The 12865-nt window shown below is 43.2% G+C and overlaps 1 protein-coding gene across 3 annotated transcripts in view; it reads left to right on the top strand.

Annotated features, from left to right (window-relative positions):
• MRPS10 (mitochondrial ribosomal protein S10) overlaps window positions 1-12865 on the top strand; it is a 240645-nt gene that overhangs the window by 170179 nt on the left and 57601 nt on the right. For all 3 annotated transcript variants that reach the window (XM_069608504.1, XM_069608506.1, XM_069608505.1), the window contains one exon: window positions 2596-2704. In XM_069608504.1, the coding sequence (XP_069464605.1) occupies window positions 2596-2704 (109 nt within the window). The remainder of the gene's footprint in view (window positions 1-2595; window positions 2705-12865) is intronic.

Genomic DNA, 12865 nt, shown 5'->3' with positions numbered 1-12865 from the left:
GTAGATGGTTTTGTTAGGGAGATGTATCATTATTTTGCTTCATCCCCTCTTCTAATGAGACGCCCAGCACTTTTTGCTGGACTTCTGGACCTTTTTTCTTTTAATCCTGAATGAGTGAATCCTTTTTCCACTCCTTCATTCTTATGGGCTCTGTCTTCTGGAACTCTATTTGTTGTATTCTACCTGCACTATGGTGTCTGTCTGCTCCATAGCTCTTAAAAGAATCTGGGTTTTATTACTGCACCACACAGTTCCTTATGGGCAGTGTTGCTGGGGATCCTTAGGGCCCTTCTTTAAGATTATTTTTCATATATCCTTAACTACAGTTCTTAAGGATAGAGGGATACTTGGTGTCTTTCCCTAAACTCTATAGTCTGAGAACTTGGCGCATACCACCTTCAGTGGAGTGGCAAAGGGATACTTTTCTCTCCGCTACTGTGACATTTTAGTCATATAGACCACCACTTAGTTATGGCTGGTGGCAGTGGAGGTGTTCTACCAACTATTATGTATTTTTTTATACCGCAGGCTATGTCCATAGCCTTGGTAGTGCACAATAAGGGCACCCAAGTACCAACTTGGGGCCTCTCTTCTTTTTTCACCATTGATAGCGTGGTTGTTCTTTGTTAGCCCTTCTTCTACCATTCTGGGAGGGAGAGGTGTGTGTTTGTTTGTTTGTTTGTTTGTTTGTTTGTTTGTTTTTGCCTTTGGCGAGAACCAGTAGGTATCTCCACCTAGGCTCCATAGTGTCTGGGCAGGCAGGAAGTGGGGAAGGAGTCTTCCTCCCCCCTGTCCTTTGTCTACCAGAGTGCCTGAATTGAACCAGCTCCCACAGGGGTCTGACTGTCCTGATTGGACAGCCAAACGCCCCTCTCTGTAAAATGCTGAGAGAGCTTGCAGAGGAGTGGTTGCAGGAACTGTATAAAAGGTGAGGCTTCTGGAGTGTCAAGCAAGTCGACTACAGGAAACTGAGGATGACCAGAGCGGCCGGCAGGGCCTTTGCAAGACCGTGAAGCGACCACTGCTGTCCTGACCCCGTTTTCTATGCGGCAGAGGAGCTCCGAAGAGGATTACTCCTTCCCTTTTACTGGTGGGGACAACCAGTCCCAAGACGAACTTTGAAACAAGCCATCTCCCGAGGTCCTAGGAATTTCCAGAGCTGCGGAACCCCAATACCAGGAGCCCTGCTGCTCATTTTGAGTGCATTGTCTTGGAAAGGCTGAATCCATCCGAATTTGTGCTGAACCCGTAAGGACACTCTAGAGAGCTGATCCAACTCACCCAGACCGCCTCACCAGAGTGTGGGACTGCAGGAAGCAAAGAAAATTGTCCAGCAATCAGTGTCCTTAGTTGGTGCTGCTGAAAAGGCACCAAAACCGCAGAGTGAACCAAGAAGTTGCTGAAAGTCGTGCCACAGGTCCCCCCTTTAGACTGCTGCTGAAAGAAACTGTCCATTGTCCTGCCTTTCGTCACCAGACCAAGGAATCTCTAGGTTGGGTCCAGAGTTGTCACATCACGGAGGAGCCAACATGAACACTTTCTTCAAACTCAAGGAACTGTGGGGAAAAACGGATTGCTTATCTGATTTCGAGAGGTTGCACTAGAGCATTGGAGCGCACACAGTGGTGTCCAGGGCAACCCTGTCTTACCTCTGATCAAAGCCACTGCTTGTGTCCCCTTTTAGAGTCTGATTTTAGGTCTACTTTGTTAGTTGCTAACTTGGTGCTTCAATAACTTTAGACACTGGAAGAAATCCACAGGAACTCTTCATTATTCGCTGTTTGTCAAGACTTCAAGCCCTCTCCGAACTGCCTTTAGCTAGGGTTTCATTTTTGGACTTTAAAGACTTGCCAGACGAAGAAACCGTCTCTAGAACCTTGAACTAAGCTTATGTTGCCCTAACCACTTATTTCCCTCCTTCTAAGTGACTTTTCTATATGTGTTTGCAGAGTAAATGCATTACCGTATAAACTGCTGAAAACCGCATGAGTGCGCAATTACCGTTAATACGATAACCTTGTCTCTTCCCATTCTAACGCTGCTAAAAATGTAACCGCGAACAAACACAAATGTGAAGTGCCCTTTGAAGTGTATTATCTAGTATTCCTAAGTGTTCTACTGTTACCGTCTGAAATATTTAAAGTGATCCTGGTGTAAATATAATACATATATATCTTTTATATAAATATACATGGAAGTGCTTCTTGGTTGTGTCTGTCTAAGATTCAGAGCACTTTACCTACAGCTCACATCTTCCTCTTAAGATAAGCCTGACTGCTCTGCCACACTACCAGGGTCCTGATCTAGTCCCGGCTGATACTAAGAGTTGGGGATCTACAAACCACTGGGATAGCTTACTAAAGTCGTAGTGCCAGTAGGATTTTAAGAAAACTCCCCCAACAGATGTATTGTATGATAATGTATTGTATTATAAAATAAAAACCTTCAATCCATATTTCAGAATACTTAGAATTAGAGGGTCTTTTCCTTAAATTACTAGAAGAAACTGATCTTAGTACGTGAGATGTTTAAATATATGTTAGATTGTAAGTGACTATTCTGATAACAATAAGTAACCTTTAAAACTTCTTTAAGGTATGAACCACCTCGGACGATTGAACGGCTAACCCTTTTAAAATCAGTACACATTTTTAAAAAGCACAGAGTTCAATATGAAATGAGGACACATTATCGGTGTATAGAGGTGAGTATTTAAATGTGAACTGTTCACTGCTAAACTTTAAAACTGTTGCTATGCCCTGCTGTGATTATTTTCAAGAATAATTTGGCAAAAATGTGAGCTGATATTCTTTTTGGTATAGCAAGCATGATGGTGCTAATTTTTTTAGATATCTCGATTTGAGTTAACATGCACAACGTAATTGGTCCACTCTGTACATTGTTGGCAATCGTTGGAGTGTGCTTTTTCAAGACCTGCTACTTGCTCTTTGCTACTTTGATTTTGTTTTCTTCCTCAAGTCAGAATATTATTTCAAATATGCCTTTGAAAATATTCTCCTTTTGGCTTGCGGAGTATACATTGTCTCCTTAAGCTAATATAATCCACTTTCAAATTGAAGGCTTTAAGTCTGCCTGTTAAACCATGATCTGCCTCCTGGCTCAATTAATTCCTATATACCGTAGCACCTCATGTCATCTGCCAAAGGCTCCCCTCGTTTAGGGGCCTGTATCTCACTTCCTAAATTATGCACCTATCATTTAATTATATCAAAGGAATTTGTATTGGCATCACAAATTACATGCAGGGTACCACAGAAGTCATTGGTGCACCTACTAATGTACAATGTTTGTATGCACCCACGTTCCCAGCTACTCTAGCTCCATCCTGTTGGTTCTGGTTTGGGTGCAGGTGAACTCCAGATCCCCAGAGAAAGATGAATGTGTAGAACTGGGAACGGACCCAACATCACTTAGTGACTGGAGCTTCTATTACCTTGGATGAAGATAATCTTCCTTTTCCTGAATGTATCAAAATCTCATTTGTTCCCGATCTCAGCAAAACAAGCAACACCATTCCTATTTACAAGTCTCACCTTCCTGGGAGCTTTTCCTTGCCAGGACTTAAAGTGAAAGCATGTGTGCCCTGTTTGAGGATTGTATGCCCATTTGCCCTTCGATTAGGTTATGGGCATCAATTCTTTCTACTCATTGCAAACCATCAACGTGAATTTGCTAAGATTGTTAGGAAGGTTTCTCTTTTTCAACTTTCATTCATTGACTTTAATGGAGTTTCCAGGTCCTTTTGCATCGCTCACCTGATTCACTCATTTCTTTGGCGTCTGTTCGTCAGTCTCCATTGCTTCAGTGCCTCCCTTTATTTTTACAGTATAGCACAAGCAACATTTAGTGCAGTGCCACAGGGACATGTTGTGCCCCATAAACATTTCTGTAAGTAACAACCCATTTAATTTTGTGATGTGTACTCAACCGGGTGGTGGCAGTGAACCGTTTTATTTACTTTTTCCTTGTTGCACAACCGTGCACCTTTTTATAGTTTACCACAATAATTCCTTTTTGAGTACAATATACTCAAAATGGCTACTCCTCATGGTATAAGTCCTGGTCTTTTTGTCATTTCTTTTTCTTGGCCATCTTCCTTCCTATTAAAAACAGAAATTGCCATGGAAGGGCATGCACTTTCACGATAGTCCCGCCCTGTACTCCGGTGTAAGTGCTTTGTGTGTGTGTGTGTGAACGGACTGAAATTGAGGTTTGTGACGATCGTGTCCCAATCTCCACTTTAGCCAAGGTATGTTATGTTGCTGGGTAGAATGTGAGCTGGAAGCTGTGCCTACTAATTGGACATCCTCCAACTGTTCAAATGTTGCAGATTCCTTTCATAGGCAGACTGATTCACCCCCTTGTCCAAATTCTGGATGAAAGGACAACACCTGTAGGCCATTGAGCATAGTCAATCACAAGATACAAGTATTTGAAGTTGAAGAACAACCAAAACCCACCTGCACTGGGTAGCTGAACCACTGCATACCAGAGCGTTGTCTTCAAATCGACTAGGACAAACTAATCCCGGTGCTTTGCTCCAGGAGACTGGTGGGACCAACCAATCTGAAGCCCTGCTCTGATTCGTTTCTTTCCTAAGGCAGGAGTTGTCTTTTAATTCTGCACTTGGACTGTACCTGTCTGGAACTGGACTGCACCATTGAATGGGTACTTTTCTTGCATCCTCTGACCTCGCCAACCTGCTGCTGACTCTCAATGAGGAAGAGCCTGCTGCAACCCAGTCTGACCTCCACTGATCTTGGGGGTCTTGCCGACCCTGTCCTAAGTCTCACGAATACCTGCTACCATTTGATGCTCCTGAGGGGTCCTCCTGTGCTCCTGATACTGAAATTGAGCTGTCTTCACCTTGTCCTGTGGGCATTGCAAGGGTCTGACCTGACAGTCCATGAAAGCCTTGAATAAGCAGCATGTGAGCCTTCGGCTACTTCTACAGTGAGCCGCTTTGCTCCCACCGATTCCATGTCCAAAGATTTGATTCGAGTCTGGGGTTTGAAATAGCTTATATCTTTACACACCACTATCATCATTGACTTGCATTGGGCATAGTCTTCATTTAAAAAGTAGCTACCTGTGAGAAACCAGAAGGTGTCTCACCAGTTAGTCCTCGGGGATCTCTCCCTCAGGTGGCCAGGGGTCGGCCATCACCTTAAGATCCAGACCCTGGGGATCAACCAGTGCAGGAGGATCACCTGAGTGAGGGTCTTCGGGGAGTCGGACTGGGACACCGGATGGCGAGACGCGGTATCCCTCCCCCTTTAATGCCTTTACCGCATCCTATCAGGTAGGATACGTGTGAACTTTACCCCCACCCTTTTCCTTCACAAACACTTCCACACGGACACCCTAAGAAAACAGACCCACACCTGAGCAGCGTACCTGCCATGTCCCGCTACTGTGGTCAGGCGAAGTCAGGCAATTACTGACAATCACTCACACCTGACTTCCATTAAACTTCCCCACACGGATAAAAGGCGCAGCACGAGAGCACACACTGAGCGAGGCAAAGCACACAAAGGAACAGCAGTTTCGAGTTGGCAGCTGAACGAGGGGATAAAGACGGGAAACCAAGAAGGGTTTGCAAGGAGGGAAATACCCTTGACCCTTTCGGCAAGAAACTGTTACTTTCAGGAAACCTTCAAAGCAGAAAGCATAAGGCCAGGAAACCAGACTGAAGAATCCTTCATTGTGTGTCGGAGGTACCCAAGGCCCTCCCGCATAACCGACCAGGGTGGGAGGAGCGGCAGACGCTGGGGTATCGTCCTTGGCTCCAAGAACAAAGAAACATTAGAGAGAAAACACAGCCTGTGAGTTTGGGAGACAGATGCAAGACAGGTCTGTGTTGAAGTCAAGGTGTCAAGCGGGAACATTGTATAACGAGCGCTGGAACGAACATTGTTAAAGGCGTGTGATGAAAACGTGAGTAAAGCTAAACTGCTGATAAATGTTTGAACTTGAGAAGGAAAGATATGATACCAGTAACAAGAGTGGTCCTGCCCTGTGAGTATGCTCAATCGAAGGTCTCTGCAAGGTACTAAAGCCAAAAGATTGATGAGAATAATATTTGAAGTGAATCGAAGTGGTGCTGCAATGGTTTAAGCAAAACCCATCGCACATTCCAAAGTCTTCGATTTTTGATATAAAGAGGATCCAAGCCCGAATGAGGGAGATCCATTGTCCGAGCCCAAACGCGGGAGACCCATGATAAATACTGGAAGTGAGAACTTGTGCATGTGAAGATCCTAATAGAATTGGAACTTTGATATTTGTTTCTAACGACAGGCCCTCTGCAGTAAGAGACTTTTATTGGAAAAGAGACTTTGGCAGAAGGCCCTGATGTCTATGCTTTGAACTGTGTCCTCATGGCAGAGAAGCCAGAGTGTGTGTGAAGCTTACACATGCCGCCTTGCCCCGTGCTGAAAACGCTGGGAAGGGGAAGCCAACTGTTCAACCGTCCTGACATATTATTTGTTGAACACTTTTCTTTGTTGCATACATTATTGTCCCACACCCTTTTGTATTTAGAAGTAATGATTGGCAATACGTTTATTAGTATAGGCCTTTTTATTTTGACAGAGACTCGACTAGGACTGTGTTATTATTTGATGGTTGTAGCTTTCACTCATCCTAAGATTTAGGTTAGCTAGGCGTTCAACCAACCCAATGAAGTTTAATAAACACCCTTGAACTGAGATCAGTTGTGCCTGTCTTCACTGTTTGATACCATGCTTCCTTACATACCTTACTGGACCAAAGGCAATTTGACTTTGGGTCTAGTGACTGGCACCCTCCGTAGCTCGAAGTCTAACTGGGAACATTGTATGTTAACATTTTACAAAAACCTGCATGTAAAGGTGATCTGCCTGTTGCAGAGTGAACTCTGAAAAGGTAGGCGGTGGTCTTCTAAATCCTTTTCTTTGTGTGTTAATGTGTACAAGCCATTTTTAGGCTTGTGAACCTCTCAACATTCTCACCTCACTTTAGCCACTTTAAAGTCTATACACCTATGACAAACTGTTAAATTGTAAAAGGGTAGGTAAATCCTGTTGGTGTTTACAAACTGTGGATGTACCTATGTTGAATAGTGATTTTACTTACCATTAGTGTGTTGAACTTGATCCTTTCTTGTATTTAATAAATACTATATTGTTGTTCTTCCCTGTGCGGACCTCTGTTCCCTATCAGACTTCGTTTTTAACTGCTTTACACCAAGCCTACCTCCTTCTGAACACTGAGTATAAGCTTTGAACGCGTTTGCTCAAAGACTTCAGTTTAAACTGTTTACATCTTTAGGTTTGCTTCTCAGAATTCCTCACCAAAGCAGGTTCTGAAAAATACTCTTATCAAGTGTATTTGTTTGATCTGGTCTTGAAAATTCTCTTGTATGAACCAGTCTACCCATGATTCAAAATCATAAGCTGTATGGAATTCACAACCAGACTGGCAGCATATGGCTAAATCTATAAAACTGCATTAACATACAGTAACCTGTTTAAATCACTAATGTGGCTCCCATTACGTTAAAGGATTACACTGAAAGTTTTATGGACCATTGTCACAGATGGCGTCTGAACACTAACTTGCAGAGGAGGAGCAAGGGTTTTTATTGAAATTTCTGTAATCAGACTTGTTATATGCTGTCCCCCTCTCGGCTGCCTTCCCGTGGTCCTTACACTCCCTAGTGCAGACATCCCTAAACCCCAATATTGTCAATAGAGATTGGTAACCCCTACTATCTAAAATTCTGACTTGTTGGGATCGTCTAAAGGCAAACACCTCCTCTCTAAACTCCCTCTGGTCATTTCTAGGTGGTTCCTAGCCAGGGGTCCCACAACGCTAGCCATGACATTTAAAACTGGTTTAAGTGCCTTCCAAAAACCCAGGCTCCGCTTCCCCTTTTTCCATGCCCTTGTATTCCTTGTTAAAATGGATTTCTAAAATCCGGCATGGTGGACAGATTTCAGGTGGCTATCCTAGGTATAGTGAATTGAAGAACTCTTACCAAAACCCAATCAGTTTAAGCATGGAGAGTCTTTGTCTCAGGAGATTTTAGTGGGGTCAGGGGTCCACACAATGGAATACACAATGATTCTACTTAGATAGGTAAGTATGAAAATACTCTATTGTAGGCCCAAAACACACTAGCAAAACATAAGTCAAGCAGGTAATATTATCACACAACACTCAGTTTTAAAACGTATGTACAGTTAAATGTGTAGAAATTCACTTAAACAACTAAAAGAAGGGAAGTAATGATGCAGTAAGGAAAACCAGTTCACAATAAAGAATACCCTAACTTTATAAGTCTAATCCAATGTTGAATGGGGCCTTGTGCCCAAATGTCACAAAATTCCTCCTAGGAGTGGGCACAAAGGCGGGAAGAGTTCTTGAAGTGGTGAAACATTTTCCAGAAGACTATTGCCGATTTTTCTATCTTTTAGAACAGCTTTTTAAACTGTTCCCAGTGAAAAGATATTTTTCTAAAGATCTTTTCACTGAAAGGTTGCTTAAGAAAGACTGCTCTGGGACTGCACGCTGTGGTCTTTCTAAAGCGAACTGCAGGGGCTGACGGGCTCTGCGGGACACCAAAGCGCAGGACCAGGAGAATGGTTAAGTGTGTGTGTTTGTGTGTGTGTGTGTTGTATGTATGCGTTTTGGATGGGGTCTGGGGGGCTGGGACTGAGAGATGGGGGTTTGTGGATGCGTGTGTTGGTGTGTGTGTATGTGTTTTGGTTTAGGGGGTGGGGATCTGGGACTGAAATCCACTGGAAAGGGTGGGGGCTTGGGCGTAACAATGGGGGGGGTTCCGGAGGTGAAACCCCTGAATATTAAAAAAAAGGGGGGGAAACACATTTTAAAGGTTTCAGGAGAAAAAGACCTTTACAATGACGGTTTTCCGATCAAAAGAAAATCGGTCAAAATAAATCAGTATTTTTCTCTTGAGACCTTTATAAAAAGGTCAATTCACACAGAACCTTTAAAACAAATGTTTAAATAGCACAAAAATAGAATAAACAAAAGTTTATTCTAAGGTTTATATTAGTGGAGACAGGGGTGGCTGTTAGTATTGCGATTACTCGCCACCCTTACTCTGATTTATTCCCAAGTGACTTGGAAGGTTGACTGTGAGTCGCTGGAGGTAGGTTTTGCCACCTTTGGATCAAGTAGAAGATGCCTGGTAGCTGCTGATGAAAAGGAGATTCTGGTCTGGTTCAGTGCAATCCTTTCCGATGAAGAAATGCAGCAGGCACCGATTCAGGCCTTTTCAGGACACTCTATCACTGGAACCAGCATTCCTTTGTCTGGTAGTTATGGTCGAAGACGTCCTTCCTATGCAGGATCCCATGATGCTGTGAACCAGAAACTTGGCAGGAAAGCAACTTGTGGCGTGAGCTGGCGACGCCCGAAGATTCAGACGGAAACGCGGAAAGGCGTGATAGCCCAACTTAGAGCTGGTTGTTCCACTGTGTTGTCCAGTGACGATTTGGAGGGCTCTGGACTGAAGGAACGTGAGATGACAGTCGGCAGGCCTCTTCAGGAGTCGTCCACAGTTCGTCAGCTGACTGCACGGCTACACAGGATACTTTGCTCCCACGCTGATCTACTGGAATTTCTGCAGGAGTCTTGCTATCCCAAATCCTGTCTCTTGACGAACACCAGCCCACCAATGGTAAGGATCTGCACCACTCAAACAGCCAGCAGTGGTCCAATCAGGGATCACTGTGGGTTTCACTCAAGCATGCACACCGGACTCTCTGGCACCACAGTTGTGGAATGGTCCAGACAGTGTGAGAAAAGCATGGTATCAAGTGATGACACAGACAACAGAGTTCAAGTTTCAAAGAATGTTTTATTTCAATTATCAGGGTGGCCTGACTTGTCCTATAGCTAAGGTAGGGATTTTTCCTACTTAAATAAAAAAGGGAAGTCTGTGCCTGTAAGTGCACATCAAAATTCTGTCTGTGTTAAAAACCTAGGCTTATCCCCGCATCTAGAGAAAACGTGGTATGGGGTTTTATCCAACTGAATAGTATTCAAAAGTAAAGTCTCAGCTGTTCTTAGCTCAGACTTCTTTCTTGGGTTCTCCATCCCAAGTTCAACATAGCTCCGATGGCTGCTTGTCTCCACAATGTCCTGTAAAATCTTGAGGTTCCCTTCCCAAAGACAGCGTTTCTTAGTTCTTTCAACTTTCGGATTCCCTTTCCCAAGATTCCAATGTCCTTTGATTGTCATCATTTAGGGCTATCTGGTCTAGGAGCAGTTGTCAGACCACATTGTTCACCCACTGCAGGACATGCAACCAGGAACCCTAAGCTTCTCCTTGACTTGATTTGTGATGTCTGTTATCTTTACAGTGGGAACTCCCTGGTCTAGGCACAGTTGTCATACCACACAGTCCACCAATCACAGGTCACGTAACCATGAGTTCCCTTTACCTTGTTTGGCCCCTTCTCAGGCTCTTCTGCCTCAGGCTTCTGACTTCCCACACTTGTATGCACTTTTGTTATCGTGCCACTCTTCTGTTAATTAACACTCTTCTGCATCAGTCTTTTGTTTTACCACAGACGTATGGGCCTTTCTTTCCCACACCGTTTGTTAAAATACTGAAATGATTGTTCAGTATTCTGAAAGCTTTTCATTTTTTGCCACAGTGCTGCTGGTCACCCCGTGTCTGTCTTCTGACACTCACTGACACTTCACATTTCCCCAGCGGCTGCTCATGCTTCTCTCGCTCACCTTCTCCGTAGCGGGGAAGTAGCCCACCACATTTGTCGGGCCCATCCCTGTAGAGGAGCAGTTGGATGCATTATCCATCACTCCCGCCCCACTCACTGCCGTCATATTGGAACAGTAGGAGAACATCTCTGTATGGAACCCCATGTGTTTTTCCTATAGCGCATTGAGTGTACGAGAGACGATATGCACTCATGCAGCCGTACCAAAAGTACCCTTGCGCTGAAAGTGTGGAAGTAGGCCATGTGGAAGGATGTCGGCACGCACCATTGGACATCATGGAGAGCGGAGTGAAACCTGATGAGGGCAGAGTGATGTCATAAAGATGTACAAAGCCATACTGAAGCGATAGGAAAATACTTAAGAGAGACGATGTAACTGAATTGACAGGAGAAACATGTACGAAATGATAAAGTAATCATGAATGCAAAAGAAGACAAAGTACCTTGCTGACCAATAAGTGTAAATACGCAATAACTCAAGTTAGAAAAGACCTATAGAAGCTTGCTATAGAGGAATATATAAGGTGGCTATGACGCCATAATTGTAAAATGGATGCCGGCTTGTGTCAAGATTCATTTCAGCTACTTCAGAAACAGATAAAGTTTGAAGAGTCCAGAGACGCTGGAAGAACAGCTTTGTGTGCAAAACAAAGAGAAGTCTGTGTTGGCTTGGGATCAAGGATGCTATTTTTAAGGAATAGCTGCAAAGTACGAAGGGAGGCAGACAAACCATGTGCGTGAAACCTATTTCTCTTAGATTAAAGAATAAGAAAACATTTGCAGGAGCCAAGTATTGGACAATTAAGTGTATAAAGTCTATACAAGATGGAGTGTGCAAGTATATAAAGGCCAAAAGGAGCAATGATACCCAGCATAATTAAATCAAATCGTAGTAAATAAGGGAATCCGTTTAAAAAAAACATTTTCGAGATAGAAATGCTATTTTAAAAAAAAAGAAATGTTGGGCCAAACTTTTTCAAAATGTTCACACTTTTTAAAAATAGATGCGGGGGGGTGGTGTAAGCGTATAACTTGGGGTACAGGGTAGTGGAGGGGGTGGTGCAGGCTTTTTTTAAAGAGCAAAAAGCCAACTTTTTTGCAACGTGGGCAAAAAAAATATTTTCTACTTCTATATATATATACCTATATATATATATATATATACATATATATATATATATATATATATATATATATATATATATATATATATATGAAATGAATGCTTTTCAAAGGAAAGGCAGCGAGTGGAATGCACTCCAGAGAGCAGCTACAACAGGAGAACAATGTCCTTGCGGCAAGTAAGTGGAGAAAACACCTCAGCATTCCTGGCAGCACGTTTTCTTTATTAGTATAAATGCATCAGGAAAGGGAACCAAGAAAAGAACGACGCGTTTCGCGGTACACAGACCGCTTGATCACGTAGGTTTATATATATATATGCATTTATTTTAATTTTTTTTACTGGCATCCGTAAACAAGAGGTCGAAATGGACACATTTGTGGTCTCTTCACATGTTACTCAGAAGTCAAAAACAAGGGCTATTCATTAAACCCCGGATGAAGATAGTGATGTACTTACACTCCATTAAATGTCCCAAAACAGAGAGCAGGCTACAAGGTCAACTATAAACGGGAAATGTTGGCTCATGGCCTGACTGAGGAGAGTTGATGGACTAATTGGGAAAGTGGGGAGTAGTCTGATGTGATTGAAGCACGTGGGTTTTGTTTTGCTTACGTGCTGCTAGCCGAGCTGAAAGTCCAAGGTTTGGTGAGAATGTCAACCAAACATTGGGTCTTTGGGGCAACCTGCAATTCAATGTTGCATAGACCAATCCGCTGCCATTTTGTTCGCTATAATCAGTATTATACGTATTTAGAGATAGTTCGAGGCTTGCCGCACAGATAAGAAACAGCCAATGGTGTACTAACCCCTATGTATTCTATAAGTCGATATTTTCCTCTAACCAATCCCTCCCGCTTACCGGTTTTACAGTTTGCCACATAGGATGATGTCCTAAATGACGCATATTGTGTTATAAGACCTCTGTGTAATCAAGTTCATTTGTGGGTGTGCAAGCATCAATCCG

The sequence above is a fragment of the Ambystoma mexicanum genome, chromosome 4q, assembly GCF_040938575.1.
Source record: "Ambystoma mexicanum isolate Mex_15411 chromosome 4q, UKY_AmexF1_1, whole genome shotgun sequence".
Lineage (NCBI taxonomy): Eukaryota > Metazoa > Chordata > Amphibia > Caudata > Ambystomatidae > Ambystoma > Ambystoma mexicanum.
The sequence above is the reverse complement of the archived record's forward strand: the minus strand, read 5'-3'. Positions and strand labels throughout refer to the sequence as shown.